This window comes from Taudactylus pleione, unplaced genomic scaffold (assembly GCF_031769625.1).
Source record: "Taudactylus pleione unplaced genomic scaffold, aTauple2 ptg000305l, whole genome shotgun sequence".
NCBI classification, from domain to species: Eukaryota; Metazoa; Chordata; class Amphibia; order Anura; family Myobatrachidae; genus Taudactylus; species Taudactylus pleione.
The window spans coordinates 9897800-9920487 of NW_028284706.1; the positions used below are offsets into that span (position 1 = coordinate 9897800).

The 22688-nt window shown below is 44.2% G+C and overlaps 1 protein-coding gene across 1 annotated transcript in view; it reads left to right on the forward strand.

Moving 5' to 3' along the window:
• Positions 1-2843: 2843 nt before the first annotated feature.
• The window catches only part of LOC148511566 (platelet-activating factor acetylhydrolase 2, cytoplasmic-like), a 54835-nt gene continuing 34990 nt past the window's right edge, over positions 2844-22688 (forward strand). The window contains exons 1-4 of the mRNA XM_088442153.1: positions 2844-2936; positions 3049-3211; positions 5980-6076; positions 16416-16484. Coding sequence (XP_088298279.1) covers positions 2844-2936; positions 3049-3211; positions 5980-6076; positions 16416-16484 — 422 coding nt within the window. The remainder of the gene's footprint in view (positions 2937-3048; positions 3212-5979; positions 6077-16415; positions 16485-22688) is intronic.

Consider the following 22688-nt stretch of genomic DNA (forward strand, 5'->3'; position numbering starts at 1 on the left):
CAGGAGAAGTGGGGGAAAGAAGCAGAGGGTTGGAAAGCAGACTGATGAGAGAAAAAAGGGGGATTTCCGGGCAGAGGTGCGCGAGTGCGACTTCCGGACATGGGGTGATTATGCGTTCCATGCCTCAAGATCAAAGGCGAGTAATACACTTCCTGGTTTTAGTTAGATCTTCGTGTGAAATTCGAAGGTATGTGAGCACAACTTCCGGCTGTTGGGATATTTAGTATTATTATTATTATTTATTATTATAATGTAATTCCAGGTTCTTCCTGGGAAACTTTTGGATTTATTGGCTCATATGCAAATAAGTGTGTATTATACACCGCCATCTCTGGTACGCTTCTCTTATGTTGGTGAAGGATTCATGTTTTAGATATGTGTTATATTTTTTTATGTGATTAAATTGTATTACGCTATATTGCGATTCTTCTCTTTTATTACATGTGATCCACGAGGGATTTACCTGTTGGATTTGGTGTTGTTTTGAACACTGAAGAAGGACGTTTCTTTCAATTTCCAGTGCACTTATAAATTATATATAAGACTATATCTTGCCTTATCTGGTCACGTTATTTTAGAAGGTTGCGCCATTGTCCACACTGTACCACCACCGTCCGGCGTTAGCCCGAAGCCATTGTAGTCCTTTGTTAGGCTGTTGTGCATCATTGTACCTACTGTATCACCACCGTTTGGCGCTAGGCCGCATCTATATTCTCAGACGACAGTAGGCCGCAGGTATTGCTTTGGTATGGCGCCAGGCCATAGGCATTGTTCTCATTCAGCGCTAGGCCGCGGATATATTCTCAGACGGCAGTAGGCCGCAGGTATTGCTTTGATACGGCAATAGACTGTAGGTATTGTGCTCATTCGGTGCTAGGCCGCAGGTTTAGCTCTCGTGCGGCGCTAGGTTGCTGTGCTCTCTTGCACGGGTTCTGACCAGGACCACCGCCCATCAAGGGGACAAGAGCATACCCGGTGTTTGTGTGTTGCGATTCTTATTGTGTGTTATCCCCTCTACCCCCTCTTTCCCTCCTCGGGCGTTTCCGTTCGGGTTTGCACCCTGGTGCCTGGCACATGGGTGTAACCAGTCTGAGGCCAAAAGTGCCAATGATGACCATCTTCTAGTCCCCGTAAGGTCTGTTCATTAGTCCATAATTGTGGCACCAAGGTCCCTTCTAGAGGCTCAGTGTGTCCGACCTGTCTTACAGGGTAGAGAGTCCCGGCTGTGTTGTACCAGAGAGACCAGGACCGTCAGTATTACTACCTTGGCGGCCTGATGGTCAGAGCCACAGGGTGCGAGAGGTAAGTGTAGTGCGACACCTGCACGGCAGCAGGCGCACACATCAGTCCACCCCTTACCCCTCTTACAAAGACACATATTACTGGAGCTCAGTGGTGGAGCGGAAATCATGTTTGTTTTATTACTGTCAGTCCAAAATGTTTTGAAAGCAAATTTTTAAAGCAATAACGAAGCCCATTAAACTGTCCTTTTTTGTAAATATGTGACCATAAATCATGTTCATCACCCTCTCTGGCTGAAGTCCATCAAAAAATGCTCCAGCTGCTATATTTCGACAAAAGATCAACTATCCCTGATATTCACTCCGGAATAGAACGATTCCATCGGAGGTGGGGTCTTTATATTGAAAGTTTAGATGAATTTACTCAGACCAAAATATACAAAATCTATGAACCGACTAACTGGTACTTTTTGCTAAATTAGCAATAAGTTAGACAGTTTTTTTGCTGAATATCTATTCCTTCCTACTTATGGATTCCTTTTTCCAGTGGATCAAACGTAAATCTCAACTTAGGTTCTATTCTACCTACAATATTGGAATACCCCAATGTCCCAGGCTTTATTAATATCTTTATTAATATCCTTTTATTTTTTGTATAAATACTGATAGTTCTAGTCCTTTAATTAATTTTCTTCTATTCTTTACCTTTTACCCCCCTTTCTCATTTAACACATTTACACACTTCTCCCCTTCCTTAGATTTACCTCATGTATTTTTTCCCTCGTAAACCCTTGTCTTGTCTTGTCACATTGAAGTATTGTATTTTTCTTCCTTTAATTTTTTATTTTTCTATTTTCCAAGAACTCGTTTCTGTTCTCCAATAGGTTTGTGAGTACACGTGGTTAGAAAAGACCACATTGAATGAGCATTTCATACTGAAACCTTTTTTATTACATATAATTTTTTATCTATTTAGAAGATGATTTCCATCCTCTTGACTGTTTTGTAAGGTGTCAGCTGACGTTCCCTCCTCATATAATTATTGTTATATATACCGCTTTCAAGTTCTGGTTTTATGCTCAGTATATGTTATATATGTATTGTTTTTACTTATTTTCTTTAATAATATTGTATCATTATGTGATTCTGTGAACAAGTTTGTTCTTGTGTACTGTACACTCTGAAAATCTAATAAAATGTATCTTAAAAAAAATACAAAATATGTGACCATAATTAGAAATCCAATAAAAGTAATAGCTTATGGCCTGTTTTATCATGATGTGATACTGGCAATCACTAAAATAGGTATTTGAAAACAAATAGCGAAAATAATAAATTGGAGGGGGCGTGGGGCTAGGGGCACTGACCCCTGAGTCCACCCCTGGATATGCTGTTCCGTGGCAGCCCCATTATGTGGTGCTAGCTGGCAGAGCTACACTGTAGTGTAGTGTATGGCACACAGACGAAGTCCATCCCTCTACTCCACTCAAGAAAAAAAAGAATCTGTTATCAGCATTTCCTTTTGGACTTTGCTACGTTTCTGTGACATGTCCCAGTGTATTCGGACTAGGCAGCAGCAGCAGCAGCAACCCGGCCACACACATGAGGGGTCTAGTGTCACTAAACATACCTGCTGCTACATCAGGACCATGGCGAGTGGGCTGCACAGACGTCATGGTGGGCTCCGGGAAAGAGGTGATGATCTATCAGACCAGCAGCATGTGAGCTTGTGCTGATATCTGCACAGGCTGTAATATAATATATCTGTTTGTAACATTCTGAACTTCTCATTGCATCTTGCACACAGGGTAGTTTCTTCCGCCTGTTTTACCCCTGCAGCCCATCATCACCTGCCCAGCAGCAGAATGTTCTCTGGTCTCCACGTCCTGAGTACCTCGCTGGTTTGCTGGCCACCCGAGGCTGGGATAGCAGCAGCATAGTATCCCGGCTTGGAGCTTCCCTGATATTGGGTAATTGTTTCTCTCTATTTCAATTCAATAAAAGGCTGAAGTGTAGTTTTATTTTCATAGCAGAGGTTAGTGAGATACAAATACGTTCTTATTATGTTACAATGTACATTGAACTATGTACAGTAGATTAAATTACAGCAGTCACTGTCAGATAAGAATAACAGTCATACCAGCAGGTGGCGCTGAAGACAACGATTCCAATGATTAGCATAACTAACACCACAGAAAGGTCTAGGCTGGTGTCTTGTGTAGGGAAGCTCGCCTGTGCTCTGGATTGCGTTTAGTGAAGGGACAGCTAATGATATTTTTTTATTTGTTTCATTTTGGAATTTAATATCGTACATCTCTTTTTCTGATGTTGTATAAGTTGTAGCAAGAGATACATATAGAAGAAAAAGATAAGAGGGTTTGTTGAAATATGTGTAAAGTAGATGGGAAGGGGTATTACAGTGGGTAATGTGCATGTGGTATGACACATAGGTAGAGCCGTAACTAGACTTTTTGGTGCCCTGTGCCAGAAAGAGCATTGGCGCCCCCCTCATTTTTCAAAGGGACATAATGCACCCAAAAAAGGGCCATGGCCTCATGGGGAACTCCAGGGAAGAGATAGGGGAGGCCAGGAGATGCCGGGGATGAAATAAGAGGAAGCTACAAGCAAGAATGATAATAAACAGAATTTGACAGGCCCAAACAGCGCCCCCTGACCTGTGGTGCCCTGTGCGATGGCACTGGCCGCACTACCCTAGCTACGGCCCTGCACATAGGTATGTTGTATCAGAATAAATGGATGTGACAGAATTTAAAAAAAAGATGTAAAAGCGAACTATGGGCCTGATTCAGGTTGGTTCGCAAGTCTGCAATCACACGCACCCGCTCGCTGCGAAAATATGCAAATGAATGCGATCGCAGTGCAATCGCAGCTCTATATCAAAATTCCCAACCACTGAATAAAGCCGCCCACTTCCCATTACATACATCCGCAAGTCAGCGAAAACATCGGTAACATCAGACCCATACACACAGTTGTGGTTGAGCTGACCCTGACTCACAAACTGCGAAACCTCCTGTCGCCATCTAGACCTCTGGCTGCCTATGCCATCACAGGGGCTTAATTATGCACGCCACTGTAACGGCATTCAAACGCACAGGCACACCTGCATTCCTTTGACCACCCCCCCTCTCCTCCCCCAAACGGTGCTTCCTGTCATTCATTTCTTTGTGCTGCTGCGTGTCCGCTGCATTTGCATACCTGATCGCAGTAGCTGGCTTACACACGCTCACTGTGATGCATATTCATGCACAGAACACAAACATTGATAGGTTGCGTGTATCCGCAGCCTTGCGATTCAACCTGAATCAGGCCAGGGCCGCAACTAGTGGGGGGCTGGAGGTGCACCCACCGCCAGTGTCCTCCAGCCCGGTGCTGCAGGGAGGCTCCAAGCCGGATATCCACTGACATTTTATTACCAGTGGGCACCCGGCTGCTTCCCTGCAGCGCCACGGTAGCCGGTGGCTGGAGTCCTCTCCTGAACTCCAGCTTCCGGCTCTCCCCACGGGCACTATGAGAGAGACATCATGACGTCTCTCCTATAGTTCCGAGGAGCAGACGGGCGGACCAGACGGCAGCGGATGTCGGAGCGGGATTTAAAGTAAGTAATGTTTTTTGTTTTTTTCTGTAAGCGGCACTACAGGGGCATTACCATATGGGCACTACTACAGGGGCATTAACTTATGGGCACTACTACATGGGCATTACAATATGGGCACTACTACAGAGGTATTACTATATGGGCACTACTACAGGGCCATTACTATACGAGCACCACTGCAGGGGCATTACTATTGGGGCATTACTATATGGGCAATACTAAAGGGGCATTACCATATGGGCACTACTACAAGGGCATTACTTTATAGTAGGGATGTGCAGGCTCGGATCGAGTTTGCACGTTGAGTTCGGATTTTTCCCTCCAAAAAAACGGAACTCAGAAAGAGGCTAAACGTCATCTTACATGGACGAACATCATCATTCCTGGACTTTTGTGGAACCTATCTGAGCCTGCACATCCCTACTTTATAGGCACTACGGTGGCATTACTATGGGTGCATTACCATATGGTCACTACTACAGAGGTATTACTATATGGGCACTACTACATGGGCATTACCTCAGGGGGCATTACTATAGGTGCACTGCTGAAGGGGGCATTACTATAGGGGCACTGCTGCAGAGGGCATTACAATAGGGGAATTACCAGGGGGGCGCCAAATTACTGTCTTGCCCCAGGTGCCAAAAATCCTAGTTTCGGCCCTGATCAGACCCTATGGGTGTACCAATAGTTAGTAGATTAAATAATAATAAATGGAATAGCATGTGGTGGATGATATAATAAATGACATACTAGATATGGACAACAGTAGGGATATAGAATGAGTCAATAATAAGTACTGTAAAGCATTGTGGAGACAGAACCCAGTGAGAAAGTCACGCACCATGGCGAAATGCATTAGTTAATACCACCAACATTGGCCTGGGGTTGTCCACACACACAGTAGTAGACAGGTAGATAGGCCATCATGTAAGTGCTAGCGAGACTCATATTAGGTCTTAGAATTGTTTCATCACTGTAGTACATGGACAGGTTCATTATTAAATACATAAAATATATGACAACATACAGTACATTATAGTCTGAAATGATTATTATCATAACATTGTAGTACTTTAAATAAACACCACTTTAGTAAGAATATATCATTGTTACTAGGTTCCCCAAAAATTTCTGTAACCTGGAATGGAAAGTTTATATCTGGCAAACAACGGAGGCCGCTTATCATCTACTCTCATGGGCTTGGGTCTTGCAGGTGAGCAGAGAACCATGACTAATAACTACCTGAAGATATAAGTGCAGCAGCATTTCACCTCTACCCATTTACTTATTCAATTATTGTGCATTTTATATTTTGCACTGAATAAGCAAATAATGCATTACTAGTGTTCAGTATTTTGGCAAACAAACTGTCATCAGTAATATGTAGCCCTAGTATAATGGGCTAAGTACCTGTTGGGATTTAATACCCAATAGATGCATTGAGAGTGCTGTCTGGCACCTTGATGTTTTTATTTATGCCTATTACATGTCTGTGTATATATATATATATATATATATGTATGTATATATATATATATATCTGTGTATGTGTATATATAAATATATATATATGGGGGTAGACTATGTACTGATGATATTGTATTGTAGGACTTGTATTTGGTGCTGTGAATAAGTGTTGCTCAGATTGTGAGGGGTTGGATAGAGCCAAAGCAGGGGCAGTGTAGGATTGTTTATACATGCAGGGCTGAAGAGAAACAGGGAGCGCGAGGAGCAGAAGCTGCTGGAAGCAGCGCGAGGAGGAGAGGGAGCTCGCGCTGTGAGCGGGAAGGGAGATAGGTCGCGCGGCGCGAGTTAGCTATATAAGTCCTGCGCTAGCGCCCAGGGCCAGACTGCTGTTCCCCCCTCCAGTGACCGCACCACACTGACCTGCAGGAGCTCGGAGCTGGGAGTTCTGGTCAGCGGAAGCGGGGCCAGTGAGGGGCGCCTGTAGAGGAGCCAAGGACAGTCGCTATCACCGCTATCGCGGGCGGGAGAAGTCCGGCGCCGGAAGACGGGGGAGGGTCAGGAGGACCTCCCACCACTGCTAGCCGCTCTGAGAGGCGGCAGGAGAAAGTATTGGAGCGCTCCACAGGCCGGGGGTAAGGGATTTGCCGGCAACCAATCAGAGCCGGGGGCGGGGCTCTGATGTGTCAGTGTACAGCAGCAGCAGCAGCATTCATGAGTTACAGTTGCTCAATGAGAGTCAAAGGCGAAAAGAACAGCACTGAAGCGGCTATGTGAGTAGATCATCATTACACACTCACTCAACGATTATAACAGCAGTACAGTGTGATTTTCTAGCTTTAAGGATAAATAAGGCAAGGCACATTTAGTAGTCTGCCATTCAAGCTAATGTAACTCCTATTAGGATTTAACTGAGGAAAATCCTTTATATATGAAACTGACTATTACGGAGATAATCCATCTTACAGCTACACAAGGAAGGAACTATAAAAGGGTGCATAGCTGGTTAAGATATTTGTCCCTGAGACTGCAGTAATTTGGTTAAATACCAAATCTATCAGCCTTGTACTTAGGGACTGCTCCTGCTAGAATTCTATAGAATACCCTAACAGCCTGTACCTGTAGAAGTAATAAAAGAGCACATAGCCAGCTACTTTGGCTCTATACTACAAACCACAGGAGGGAATTATTGGTTACAGGAAAAGAATTTACCATAGAACCCACAGGTTCTGGAACAAGTTTGCTTGGAATTTATAATTATTCATTCGAGACTGTATTGCAGTTAATTGGAACAATTCCGAGACTTAATATATATAGATTTCTTTGTTCCCATAAGAACACCACAGGAGGGACACAATAAAGGGAAGACTTTATATACATCCTATTCATTGGGTGTGAAAAGAGGAAAAGGACCCTATATGTTTGTGTGGTGATAGCCATACTAATAGATACCATATGACATTGTATTGTGCATGTTTATCACTGGTATAAGTTATCTAGTGTGCTATGTATAAAAAATTACATAAAAGTTTATGTTATTGTTGAGTTATATTTACCAAGCTTATATGCGCTGAGAAGTTACTGGAAAGTGAACACCTGTAAAGAAAAGAAGAACAGAGTCGGGTGGTAACAATTGTACAGTTGTAAGCTTTGGGTCTATCTCATATCTACTCACTGATAGTGCATACACACTAATCGCATAAGTACAAGTGTAATACCCATATAGTGGAGTCAGGTTTCCCAGACAACCTTTAATTATCTGGGTGGAGGCACACATATTGCAGATAACAATATAATCTAGATCCTATAAATAATCATAGGGTTACATTTGGAGGCGTACTGCTGAGATTCGAGGGTTACCTAGTAAGCAGTAAAAGAAAAAAATGGAATGTTTTAGTGGGGATGAACTGTATTTATGGTGTGAGAGTAAAGGGGTAGACCCAAAAAGGTGTTTTGCAGTGGGAGGAAATTTCTCAGAATTCACAGATGACTACGTAATTAAGCAAGTTAGAACATTATGTGGGATAATACAACCTCAAATAGTGGATAAATGGAGAGGAGAATTAGGGCTGGTATGCGCCATGCTTATAGAAACGGAAAGGGAGTTAGACCCTAACCTGATCCCTGTAATGATGATTGCAGATTACAATACAGGGAGGAGATGGAGCATAATATGGCCAAGAACAAGAGAAGCGGAGAATACCGGTCTGCCGACACAAAAAGTTAGCTCTACTAAAGAAAGTAATGGGGGAGAGAGTAGAGGAGACCCGGATAATAGTGAGGAAAAATGTGGGAGTCAGTTTGAAAACATTATGGAACGAGTAGTCACTCAATTAGAGAGATGGCATTACGAGGGAAGCTACAGGAGATTAAGAATTTTTTCTGGTATACAACCAGTACCTGCTGGGGAAGAACAATATGATGCATGGAAAGAGGCGGCAGTGCAGCAGACTGAAGAGTGGAAATGCCCTGATCCCATAAAAAAACAAAGGGTAGTCGAAAGCTTGAGGGGACCTGCCATGGGGGTCATCCAGGCTACTAGAAGGAGCAACCCTGATGCCACATTAGATATTTATTTGGAAGCATTAGACTATGCGTACGGGACACTGGAAGATGTAGGAGACTTAATCTCTAGGCTCCATCATACATTCCAGGAGCCAAGGGAGAAATTAAGTACATATTTATTTAGATTGGACAAACTTCTATATAAAATAGTGGAGAAGGATGGGATAAAAAAAGAAGATGTTGATGAAAGTAGAATGAGGCAGTTACTGAGGGGTGCTTTAACATCCGACCCTGTTGCCCAAAAAATTAGGTGTTCAGAGATACGGAAACCACCCCCGACATTTAATGAACTGATGAAAGATGTCAAGCTGGAGGAAACTATGATAGAATTGCGGGAAAACACTGTGAAAAAAGTAAAAGTGGTAGTACCTGCCGTAGAACCTACGTCTTTTGAGGAAAAAATACTTAAAATGATGGAGGAGCAGAACGCCAAAATAGATAGGTTCATCGCGTCCCAAAGTGCCAATACCACACGGCAAGGAGTGAATACTCCTATCACTTCCAGTAGAGGAATAGGCCGAGGAGTCAGGCCTATAAATAGGGGGTGCTATAGATGCGGGAGAAGGGGACATTTGTCATATGAATGCCCCCTGAATGTTGTACATGATGACAATTTTCATGAAAACCCTGAACAAGGTAGAGACCTCAGGGAGCCGGGAAACGGACGGGGGAGGTCTGTGACCCCCTCACAGGCCCCCTAGAAATTAGTATATGCGCTATGGGGAACACTTGGTGGAATGGCGCTCTACCAGAAGGTTTATTGGGACCCACCCCAATTGTGTCTGCAAAGGTGAATGGGAGCCCATGTAATGTATTATTAGACAGTGGCTCACAGGTTTCTATAATATTTGAATCATGGTATCGTGAACATTTGTGTGAAGTCTCCATACAGCCTCTAACCGGGCTTGTTATTTGGGGGTTAAGTACAGAAAAGTACCCTTATCTAGGGTATGTGCAAGCAATATTGGAAGTGATAAGTGCTGATGGCCAAGAAGTTCAGATACCTTTTATTGCTCTTATATGCCCAGAAATTCCAGGGGGGAGAAGTGAACTTCCCATTATAATTGGAACTAACACCAACATATACCACATGCTTGCTGAATGGTGTCAAAAAAATGAGACCACACCTTCAGTTAACACATGGAACGTGCAGACAGGGGTGGGAGGTGTAGGATGTGATGTACAGAGGGGGTTTGCTGAGTGTTTCCGAAATAGCGATATTTCCTTTCAAGATATGGAATATTTAATACTTGAGTTAGAAAGACGAAAATCAGTTTTCTCTCTAGGGGAATGGGACTTGGGAGTAGCCAAAGGGGCAGAACATCAAATAAAGATGACGGATGAAACACCTTTCCGAGAACGTTCCCGCCGAATTCCGCCTGCAGATTTTGATGATGTCAGATTACATTTAAAGGGGTTGCTAGAGAACCAAATAATAATAGAGTCACGAAGCCCATATGCCTCTCCGATTGTGATCGCACGGAAGAAGAATGGTGATGTCCGCATGTGCGTTGACTACAGGACGTTAAATCAGAGGACGGTGCCAGACCAATATGTGGTGCCAAGGATTGACGAGGCCCTAGATTGCTTACAAGGGAGTGCTTGGTTCTCTGTGTTGGACCTTCGAAGTGGGTTCTACCAAATACCCATGTACCCAACAGATAGGGAGAAAACCGCATTTATATGCCCCCTCGGTTTCTTTGAATTCTTAATGATGCCCCAGGGTATCAAGGGAGCTCCCGCCACTTTTCAAAGAACAATGGATCGGATCATGGGAGACATGAACTATAGGGAAGCCATAGTTTATCTAGATGATATAATAATATTTGGAAACACACTCGAAGAACATAACAAGAGGTTATTGAAAGTCCTTGATCGACTGGAAGAAGGAGGACTAAAGCTGTCATTAGACAAATGTCGACTGTGTCAGGAATCCGTGAAATATTTGGGCCACATCGTCAGCCGGCATGGAATAGCCACAGACCCTTCCAAAGTTGAAGCTGTCAATAAATGGCCCATTCCCACAAAACTGAAAGAACTGCGTTCATTTTTGGGATTTTGCGGGTTCTACCGCCGGTTTGTGCCTAATTATTCTAAAATAGCTAAACCCCTGACCGACCTGACTAAAGGGTACCCACCTGCAGGTAAATCTCCAAAGAAATCTCCGCAAGAGCTCAAAATATATCACCATCCTAATGAGCCATTTGGGAGCAGGTGGACCCAAGAATGTGAAGATTCATTTGTAAATCTTAAAACCTGTCTAACAGAGGCACCAGTATTGGCCTATGCTGACCCCCTGCTACCCTACACTTTACATACGGACGCCTCCCTAGAAGGGATAGGGGGGGTATTATATCAGACCCAACAAGATCAGTTAAGGCCAGTGTCATTTGTAAGTCGAGGATTGTCACCCAGTGAGAAAAGGTACCCCGCTCACAAACTCGAATTTTTAGCACTTAAATGGTGTATTGTAGACAAATTCCACGACTATCTCTATGGTGCGTCCTTTGTAGTACACACGGATAATAATCCGTTAACTTACATTCAAACCACTGCCCGACTGGATGCCACGGGACATAGGTGGTTATCTGCATTGGCTCTCTACGACTTTAAACTGAAATACCGGCCTGGAGTTAATAACACGGATGCTGACTCTTTGTCCCGAATCCCAAATCAAGTGGCTGAAGAACAAAAAGAAGAATGGATAGAAGTGCCTGCTGGGGATGTCAAGGGAATGTGCCACCACATGAGAATGGACATTGAAAACTGCCAAGAAATGGTTAGCAGTTTGGGGGCATCTGATAAAGTCCTGCCTCTCTCATATTGTTGGTTGAGTGTAGATGAGTTAGAGGGAATACCCAAGGTGGATCATGGAAAATTACAAAGGGAACAATTGAAAGATTCTGAGATAGGACCCTTGTATGAAGAATTGAACCACCATGTCGCTATTTCTACTAATTCTTCCAAAACATCCCGAGAAGCTCAATTGTTGCGTAAGCAAAGAAATAAATTATTAATAAAAAATGGACTCCTATACAGAATTGGTTCTAAGATGGGAAAAAGCAAGAAGTTTCAAATAGTGCTACCATATAAATATAGGAAGATAGTGATGCATGCCCTGCACGATGACCATGGCCATCTAGGAATGGATAAAACCTATGGGTTAGTAGCGGATAGGTTCTACTGGCCAAACATGAGAGCGGAAGTCGAAAATTACTGTAAGTCATGCGGGAATTGCGTCCTACGAAAAACTTTACCTAATCGAGCAGCCCCACTGGGACATATCCAAAGTGCTGGCCCAATGGATCTAGTATGTGTTGATTATCTAACACTGGAAGTTGATGCTGGAAAAAAGTGCAATGTGTTGGTGGTAAGAGACCATTTCACTCGATACGCACAAGCCTACGTGACCCCTAACCAAAAGGCTCTTACCGTGGCCAACACTTTATGGGATAGATATTTTGTACATTATGGCCTTCCAAATAGGTTACACTCGGATCAAGGAAGAGACTTTGAGAGCAGGTTGATCAAGGAGCTCTGCAACATTTGTGGCATAAAAAAATCTAGGACCACACCTTACCACCCCCAGGGAGACCCCCAACCCGAGCGGTTTAACCGTACGTTGCTAAATATGTTGGGCACATTAAATCCGTTGGATAAGAGTAAGTGGAGACAGTACATAAATAAACTGGTACATGCCTATAATTGCACAAAAAACGAATCTACAGGGTTATCACCCTACTTTTTAATGTTTGGGAGGGAAGCTAAACTTCCTATTGATGTGTGCATGGGAATCAATACAAATCCCAAATCACCCATTTCCCACACCAAGTATGTAGAGAATCTTAGGAGTGAATTACGAACAGCCTTTGAATTAGCTAACAGAACAGCCAACAAGCTTGCACAAAAGAATAAGACCATATATGATCAAAGGGTCCGCAATCAGGAACTAGCTCCTGGAGACAGGGTACTCCTCAGGCAATTAGGGGTACCTAGGAAATTTAAGATAGCCAACTGGTGGAAGGAGGAACCCTATGTAGTGGCGGAAAAGTTTTCAGATTTGCCGGTGTACAAAATTATACCGGAAGATGGCTCTAATAAAACATATACTTACCATAGGCAACACTTGCTTCCTATTGGAGATGAAATTCGACTGGATAACTTTCAACCTTCAGGTGTAGTGGCTTCTAAAAGAAAACCAAAAGAGAAGACAATAAAACAAAAAATAAGCCACTTGGAACTAAGTGATACTGAAGAACAAGAGATGGAAAATGAGAGACATGGATACTTCTATATGGAAAACCCCCCTCAAATAGAATACTTACCTGAGATTCCGCCAGAAAGAGTCGGGAGTGTAGAGGATAGTACAAATAAGTGTAAAATTAGTAATGAATTTCCTATGGAAAAAGATGAGGAAAGCTTACAAGAAAGCTGCTCTGTTCATGAAGAAGGGGATGTGGAAATATTTGAAAGTGGCACAAGGCCCAGAAGGGAAATAAAGCCACCCCTGATTTTGACATATGATAGTCTGGGAGAACCTAGAAAAGTAACTAGAATAATACACCCCAGCATAGTTCTTAATTGGCCTTACTTTGGGTATTCTGGGACAGCAGGGGGTAAATAATCGATAATAATAGTTACTAGCAATAGTATAAAAGTTGATAATCTTTTCAGTGGATCTACATAGATTATCAGGGGGAGATATTGTAGCCCTAGTATAATGGGCTAAGTACCTGTTGGGATTTAATACCCAATAGATGCATTGAGAGTGCTGTCTGGCACCTTGATGTTTTTATTTATGCCTATTACATGTCTGTGTATATATATATATATATATATGTATGTATATATATATATATATCTGTGTATGTGTATATATAAATATATATATATGGGGGTAGACTATGTACTGATGATATTGTATTGTAGGACTTGTATTTGGTGCTGTGAATAAGTGTTGCTCAGATTGTGAGGGGTTGGATAGAGCCAAAGCAGGGGCAGTGTAGGATTGTTTATACATGCAGGGCTGAAGAGAAACAGGGAGCGCGAGGAGCAGAAGCTGCTGGAAGCAGCGCGAGGAGGAGAGGGAGCTCGCGCTGTGAGCGGGAAGGGAGATAGGTCGCGCGGCGCGAGTTAGCTATATAAGTCCTGCGCTAGCGCCCAGGGCCAGACTGCTGTTCCCCCCTCCAGTGACCGCACCACACTGACCTGTAGGAGCTCGGAGCTGGGAGTTCTGGTCAGCGGAAGCGGGGCCAGTGAGGGGCGCCTGTAGAGGAGCCAAGGACAGTCGCTATCACCGCTATCGCGGGCGGGAGAAGTCCGGCGCCGGAAGACGGGGGAGGGTCAGGAGGACCTCCCACCACTGCTAGCCGCTCTGAGAGGCGGCAGGAGAAAGTATTGGAGCGCTCCACAGGCCGGGGGTAAGGGATTTGCCGGCAACCAATCAGAGCCGGGGGCGGGGCTCTGATGTGTCAGTGTACAGCAGCAGCAGCAGCATTCATGAGTTACAGTTGCTCAATGAGAGTCAAAGGCGAAAAGAACAGCACTGAAGCGGCTATGTGAGTAGATCATCATTACACACTCACTCAACGATTATAACAGCAGTACAGTGTGATTTTCTAGCTTTAAGGATAAATAAGGCAAGGCACATTTAGTAGTCTGCCATTCAAGCTAATGTAACTCCTATTAGGATTTAACTGAGGAAAATCCTTTATATATGAAACTGACTATTACAGAGATAATCCATCTTACAGCTACACAAGGAAGGAACTATAAAAGGGTGCATAGCTGGTTAAGATATTTGTCCCTGAGACTGCAGTAATTTGGTTAAATACCAAATCTATCAGCCTTGTACTTAGGGACTGCTCCTGCTAGAATTCTATAGAATACCCTAACAGCCTGTACCTGTAGAAGTAATAAAAGAGCACATAGCCAGCTACTTTGGCTCTATACTACAAACCACAGGAGGGAATTATTGGTTACAGGAAAAGAATTTACCATAGAACCCACAGGTTCTGGAACAAGTTTGCTTGGAATTTATAATTATTCATTCGAGACTGTATTGCAGTTAATTGGAACAATTCCGAGACTTAATATATATATATTTCTTTGTTCCCATAAGAACACCACAGGAGGGACACAATAAAGGGAAGACTTTATATACATCCTATTCATTGGGTGTGAAAAGAGGAAAAGGACCCTATATGTTTGTGTGGTGATAGCCATACTAATAGATACCATATGACATTGTATTGTGCATGTTTATCACTGGTATAAGTTATCTAGTGTGCTATGTATAAAAAATTACATAAAAGTTTATGTTATTGTTGAGTTATATTTACCAAGCTTATATGCGCTGAGAAGTTACTGGAAAGTGAACACCTGTAAAGAAAAGAAGAACGGAGTCGGGTGGTAACAATTGTACAGTTGTAAGCTTTGGGTCTATCTCATATCTACTCACTGATAGTGCATACACACTAATCGCATAAGTACAAGTGTAATACCCATATAGTGGAGTCAGGTTTCCCAGACAACCTTTAATTATCTGGGTGGAGGCACACATATTGCAGATAACAATATAATCTAGATCCTATAAATAATCATAGGGTTACAAATACTTTCAATCAAAAGTTAAAAAAGGTTAAAGAAATGCTCCACGGTTTAGCAGAATAATATGTACTCTTTTCAGCTTAAGGGTTCAGCAGAAGACTATGGCCCTGATTCAGAGCCGGACGCTCTGACCAGAGCGCTCGCTCTGAATCAGGGCCCACCTCCATTAATATGGAGCGTCCTCCTGGACGCTCGTATAGCTGTGGGTCACCACCCACAGCATATACGAGCGTGCAGGATGATGGTCGCGATGGTCTTGACCATCGCGACCATCGAAACTGCGAGCAAAAGCCTGCGGTTGGGTTTTTCAACCGCAAGGCCAGGAGTGATTTTGGCTCTATCAGAGCCAAAATCACTCCCACTGACATCACTAGTGATGTCAGTGGGGCCGGCTTCAGACGGTAGGCGTTCCCTTGGGAACGCCTACGTCTGGCAGGCACGCCCCCGGCACGCCCACCAAAGGGGGCGTACTGTCAGTCACCATCGACAGCACGCCCCCTTTGATGAGACACTCCGAGCGAAGGAAAGTCCTTCGCTCGTTGGGTCTCGCGCATGCGCACGACGGAGCTCCCTCCGTCGTGCGCATGCGCAGTGGGGACCATCGACCCACTTGCGAGTGGGTCTGAATGAGGGCCAATGTACTTACTTTATCTTTACAGCTGAGCATCAGAATTTTAATCGAGCACGTCTGATGTTTTTGTCAATGGCAGCTGATTAGATGGTCACGACATCTGGTCATGTGTCCTGTTTGATGGGGGAATAGCTGTAGTATAAAATAATTCTCTAAACTTATATTTCCTTACTTGTGCTAAGTTCACACTGTTTGATCATGTCCCCTCTGGAAGAAATGCAAAAGCTGTTTTCCTGTTGCCAATGTTTGGTTGTCATGCACCACTGTCATGTTCTTTCCACAGAACAATATACTCATCCCTCTTTATGGAGCTGGCATCTTATGGCTTTGTAGTGGCTGCTGTAGAACACAGGTGAGTAAGCATTAATCATGTGATAGCTTATACCCTTTTTTGTGTTGTCCTCTAAGGGATCTATGTATTATGTTAATTATCGGGGTCTGAACGGATCATGATAATTAACATACTAACTCGCTGCAAGCGCCAGAGCAATTCATAATTTCTCAGGTGTGGAGACAGCTTATCGGAATATCAGCTGTCTTCGCGTGCGGCTTCATTGCTCCTTTCGTAGTAGTGCATCTTTTCAGTGACACGAGTGTGCACGCGTCACCTGCAAGTCACACGTGCACAAGGGTCCCGACGTCTCGCGGAAGGAGCCGGACAGGGGCGGGCCGGGGGGGTGGCTGCCCATGGGAACGCCTACCGTCTGGGGCCGGCCCCACTGACATCACTAGTGATGTCAGTAGGAGTGCTTTTGGATCTGATAGAGCCAAAAGCACTCCAGGGCTTGCGGCAGACGAGACCCTACAACAAGGGTCTCATCTCAAGCCCGATGGTCGCGATGGTCAAGTGTGTGTGTGCATGTGATAGGGAACATAGGCCCTCATTCAGAGCCGCTCGTTAGCGGCAGTACGCTCGTTCCGAGCGATGTTTGCACATCTGCGCATGCGTACGGTTTTTAGTACGCATGCGCGGACCAGTCAGTGCGGCCAAAAATCGTTTGTACGCTATATAGCGAGTGCCTGCTATTTTGAGTGACAGAATGAGGCGTATGTGGGTGGTAACAGGGGAAGGTGCTTGAAAATGGGGAGTGGAGATCCGAACGCAGGCGTGCTTAAAGGTCAAAACGGGCGTATTATGGGTGTGCATAATTAATACAGCAGCGTCATTGACCACGTCACTGGGTTATTTTATAGCCAGAACTGCTCGCAAATTTGTGGTAGCAAACACCAACCACAAGAATAGCGAGCAGTTCATACGCTGCTCGATGTACTCGATTAATCTAATAAATAGCGGACATGACGTATGGTGCGAGCGGCCAGGGGGCGTTTTTAACAAATAAACGAGCGTATGTTTTGCTCGCTCGTTCAGACTTAGAGGTGTGAACAGACTGCAATTTGCGAACGGATCATTTGAATAGCCACCCCTTGTTTTTGAACGAACGACCGCAAATAGCGAACGGCTCTGAATGAGGGCCATAGATTGTAAGCTCCACTGGGGCAGGGACTGATGTGAATGGACAAATATTCTCTGTAAAGCGCTGAGGAATATGTGTGCGCTATATAAATAACTGGTTATAATAATATATATATATAATATATACACTACAGTTCATTTATTTCAATACACCATCACCCAAATTATAAATTTTTCGAAAAGTAATGAACAAAAGCAGCTAGTTTGTGATGAATATTTATTTATTTTGGCAAATAAACATGTTTTGTACTCATGCATATTGTTTACAAATAATTGAGTTTGATTTCCTTAAATTTATCTCTCATCAAATTATCCACCCTTAGCAGCAATCACAGCAGTGCAAACGTGGGGTGTTCTGTTGGTCAAATTGTCTAAACTTTCAGCTCTGATTGCAGCCCACTTGTCTTGTTCAAATCCCAAAAGTGATGTTTTTCTCATTACTTGCACATCTCGAACACACCTGTGCCGATGGTCCCAAAGGATTGTGATCAAGACTCTTGGGTGGCCAAACCGTGATCTTCAGAGCCTGTTGTCATTGTTTTGACTGAACATACTTTTTGCAAAGACTGGAGATATGTCTTGGGTCGTTATCTTGCTGTAGTGTGAAATCACAATTAATAAGGCGGGTGCTGAAAGGGATGGCATGGTGTACGAGGATGCTGTGGTAGCATTTGGAGTCTGTGAATCCTTCGATTTTTACGAAGTCACAGATTGCACCACCTCCAAAACATCCCCGACCAAAATGGAACCTCCTCCATGCCTGACTGTCAGCTGAATGCAAGCAGGAAGCACGTGTTCACCTATCGCATGACGAACGAACCTGTACCTCTTGGATACATACACCTCAAACTTCAATTCATCTTTGAAAAGAACCCTCTTCCACTGACTAGTGGTCCAGCTCTTGTGATTTTTATTTATGGGCCTAAGCAATAGTTTTCAGGCTGCAACACATCCCTTCAAGCCACCAGCTACAAGACGGCATTTGACGGTAACAATTGATAGACTTTTCTTCTTCCTTTCCATCAGATCTGCATGGATTTGACAAGCTGTTTGGAATCTGTCACATTTGGAGCACATGCTGATTCATTTGTCCTTCTGTTTTGTGGTCACGCGTTTTCCAGGTCATGAGTGATCACGTACACTGTTGCTTATGGCATAACTTTTGAGGGTACACTGCACGCCAACAAGAGGAACATTCTTCAGGCAAGCAATTTCATGCAAACTATGCCCTGTATTTCTAAAAGTGATCATGGCAGATCACTTTTCGATTGATAACTCCTTCCTGGGAGACATTTACGAGAACACTTTACACATTTTTACAAGAGTTCACAGTATAAGAATACATTATGTTGCACACCAGAATTCTTCCACTGCATATGTCAACAGCATTTTTATATCGATATGATCACCTCATGACCTGGCCTAATTTATTTATTTTTAGGGATCAAACATTACCCAGCTGTTAGCATACCTCTCTACGTCTTTACCTCAGGAAGAGGGATCATTACATACAGCACAGCCATGTGCCTGAAATTAGGGGGTGTAACCTCACAGTTAAGGTTGTGGCCTCTTGGTTAGGGGGTGTGGCTTTGCCACAAATTCTACACCCACGTGACACAGCGGAATCGGTATGAAATACCGCCGGATTCCCAGCAGCGGCAGCCCGACAGATGGACAGATCCCGGCAGCGGCAGCCCAACAGCCCTGGAAATCCCGATCGTCCTCAGGTAAGTATATACTAACCTAACCTAACCCCCCTAACCCTAACTCGCCTTAGGGGTGCCTAACCCTAACCTCCCCCCCAAGTGCCTAACCCTAATCCCCCCTGTAAGTGCCTAACCCTAACCCCCCCTTCCCGGCTGCCTAAATATAAGTCCACTGGAGGGGTGCCTAACCCTAACCTCTTCCCCGGGGGTGCCTAACCCTAAACCTCCCTCCCCCTAGCCTAACCCTAACCCTCCCGGGGGGCGTGCCTAACTCTAAGTCCCCCCGGGTGCGCTAAACCTGCCTGTCTCCCGGCATCGGGAAAATGATATAGGCGCCTGTCATTTAACCCACGCCGGGATAAAGCAGTCGGGAAACCGGCTGTCAGGCTTACGTCAGTCGGTTTCCCTATTGCATCCCGCCACAGCAGGTAGCCTCTTTTCTGTGCAAAACACACGTATTAAGGCCCTGATTCAGAGCCGGACGCTCTGACAGAGCACTCGCTCTGAATCAGGGCCGGGCTATTTTTTGTTTAGAGTGGCCTCCTGGCCGATCACATAGCTGTGGGTGACCACCCACAGCTATAGCGAGCGCCCATGATGATGGTCGCGATGGTCTTGACCATCACGACAATCGGGCTTGCGATGAGACCCTTGTCTCATTGCCGCAAGCCCCAGAGAAATTTCGGCTCTAACAGAGCCAAAATCTCTCCCACTGACATCACACGTTCACATGGGAGCGCCTCCGTTTGGGCAGCCACCCCTCCGGCCTGCCCACCAAAGGGGGCGTGCTGTCACTCAACATCGACAGCACGCCCCCTTTGGTTCGAGACCCGGAGCGACGGATTGCCCGTCACTATCCGGGTCTCGCGCATGCGCACGACGGAGCCGGCTCCATCGTGCGCATGCGCTCTGGGCCACCATCGACCCGGTTGCGAGCGCTCAGCGCTTGCGACCGGGTCTGAATCAGGCCCTAAGTTCATCCTTTACAGAGAAAGAGAGAAATCAATGAATCTGGAGGTGTATTGAAATTAATGAGCTGCAGTGTGTGTGTGTATGTATGTGTATATATATATATATATATATATATACATACACCCGCATAAATATAGACACGCACACATATATGTATATATATATATATATATATATATATATATATATGTATATATATCAAATACATGGTGAGCTATGACATTATGACTACACCTACAGTATATGATTGAATGATGTCAACTGTTTCGAAACATCGACATAAGCTGACATTAGGTACTCATAGAAGACAGTTTAAATGCTTGAATGCAGAAAATATGGGCAAGTGTAAACACCTGCGTGACTTTTAAAAGGGACAAGAAAAAGCAGAAAGGAAAGCAACTTTTTATGAAGGTGGACTCAGATCTATTTAAATAGAAGTAAATAAAAAGTATTAGGTATGCATAAAAAGGAGAGGGGTAATTAGTTCTCTAAAGTCCGACCTAATCCACTATGTCAGATAATTATCCATTAAAGCCTTATATATTAGACATTTGTAATATTTTAATATTATCAGATTTGTTTTGATAAAATAAAAATATTTTTATTCAAATCCTATGTAGGAATTTTATTTGATTTTTAGCTAAATAATTATTAAACACATATAAAGAAGAATATGTGAAGGGAAAAAATAGAAAGTGTTTTAAAGGATTTTGAGCACAGTCTTTGTTTTTCCCTCATAGTTCTCTCAGTATGTATCCAATAAACAACATAGCAGTTCAGTGTTATTATCACATATGGTGTAACAATTCTGTATTCTTTTTAGCAGGATGTCATTCCTGCTGCTGATATAGGGCCTGATTCAGAGCCGGACGCTCTGACCAGAGCGCTCGCTCTGAATCAGGGCCCTCCTCCATTAAAATGGAGCGTCCTCCTGGATGCCCGTATAGCTGTGGGTCACCACCCACAGCATATACGAGCGTCCAAAAAGATGGTCGCGATGGTCTTCACCATCGTGACCATCGGACTTGCGACGGAGACCCTGCGGTAGGGTCTCCCAGCCACAAGCCCTGGAGTGATTTTGGCTCTATCAGAGCCAAAATCACTCCCACTGACATCACTAGTGATGTCAGTGGGGCCGGCTTCAGACGGTAGGCGTTCCCATGGGAACGCCTACGGCTGGCAGGCACGCCCCCGGCACGCCCACCAAAGGGGGCGTGCTGTCAATCAACATCGACAGCACGCCCCCTTTGGTTCGAGACCCGGAGCGACAGCTTGGCTGTCGCAGTCCGGGTCTCGCGCATGCGCACGACGGAGCTCCCTACATCGTGCGCATGCGCAGTGGGGAACATCGACCCACTTGCGAGCGTACTGCCGCTCACGAGTGGGTCTGAATGACCCCCATAGACCAATGTTTGATACAGAGTAATTGAAACCCGTTACCTGTTATGCACTGTTTGGAGAGTTTGATAGACATACCCTATGGCAGGGATGGGGAACCTCGTAATTTGGTCTGGCCCTCTGAGCTTTTTTCTGCTAGCCTCATCTGGCTAGCAATGTGCCTAGAATGGCACCCTGCAGCCAGAATCTATGCAGTAGTGTCACCTGGAGTGTCCTTAGGAAGCTTCAGGTGGTCACACAGCTGCCCTTACAGCTCCCCGGAGCATCCTCAGGATGCTCCAGGCATTGCTGTAATCACCGGCGATTGTGGCCCCGCCGCAGTGTTATGTCACACAGAGGGGACGTGGCCAGCATCGGGCCCGCAAATAATGTTATATATATCAAAATGGCCCTCAGCAGAAATAAGGTTCCCCATCCCTGCACTATGGAAAAGACAGGTACATCGGCAATTAAAAACTTGCTAAAAAACTCAACATGTCTCTCGACAACTTAACTGTTCACATTATAAACATATTTAGGCTGGATTTGATCACTAAAAGAATCATCAATAGCTGGACATATTTACAGGGAGATTAGGATAATCTCTTACAAATCCTAACAACCTTGTACTATTTAATAGTATCATCTTAAACTTCCCTATTAATAGTGGATGATCCTGAGAGGACTAACTATCTACATTCCCTGAAGTTACTCTACTGGATGAGTAACTGTCCAATTACTGCTTGGTAAACTTACACACACACACAAACTGCCTATGTGGACTTTTATATACAAAATTGGAAACCACACTCCTATTTCTGTCATGCATTCTACATAACATTCTGCATTGTGGTGTGACAAACAGAGTACACAGATCATAGTTTACCGATACGGACTGTATTAAGTAGGAGCACCAGCCTGATAGGAGGGCTAAACAGTAGCTAAACTTTTATTTCCTGTGCAAAATAATTAAGTATAACATTTGTATTGTCATGGAGATGAATAAACACTGCAGGCTTTTACAATT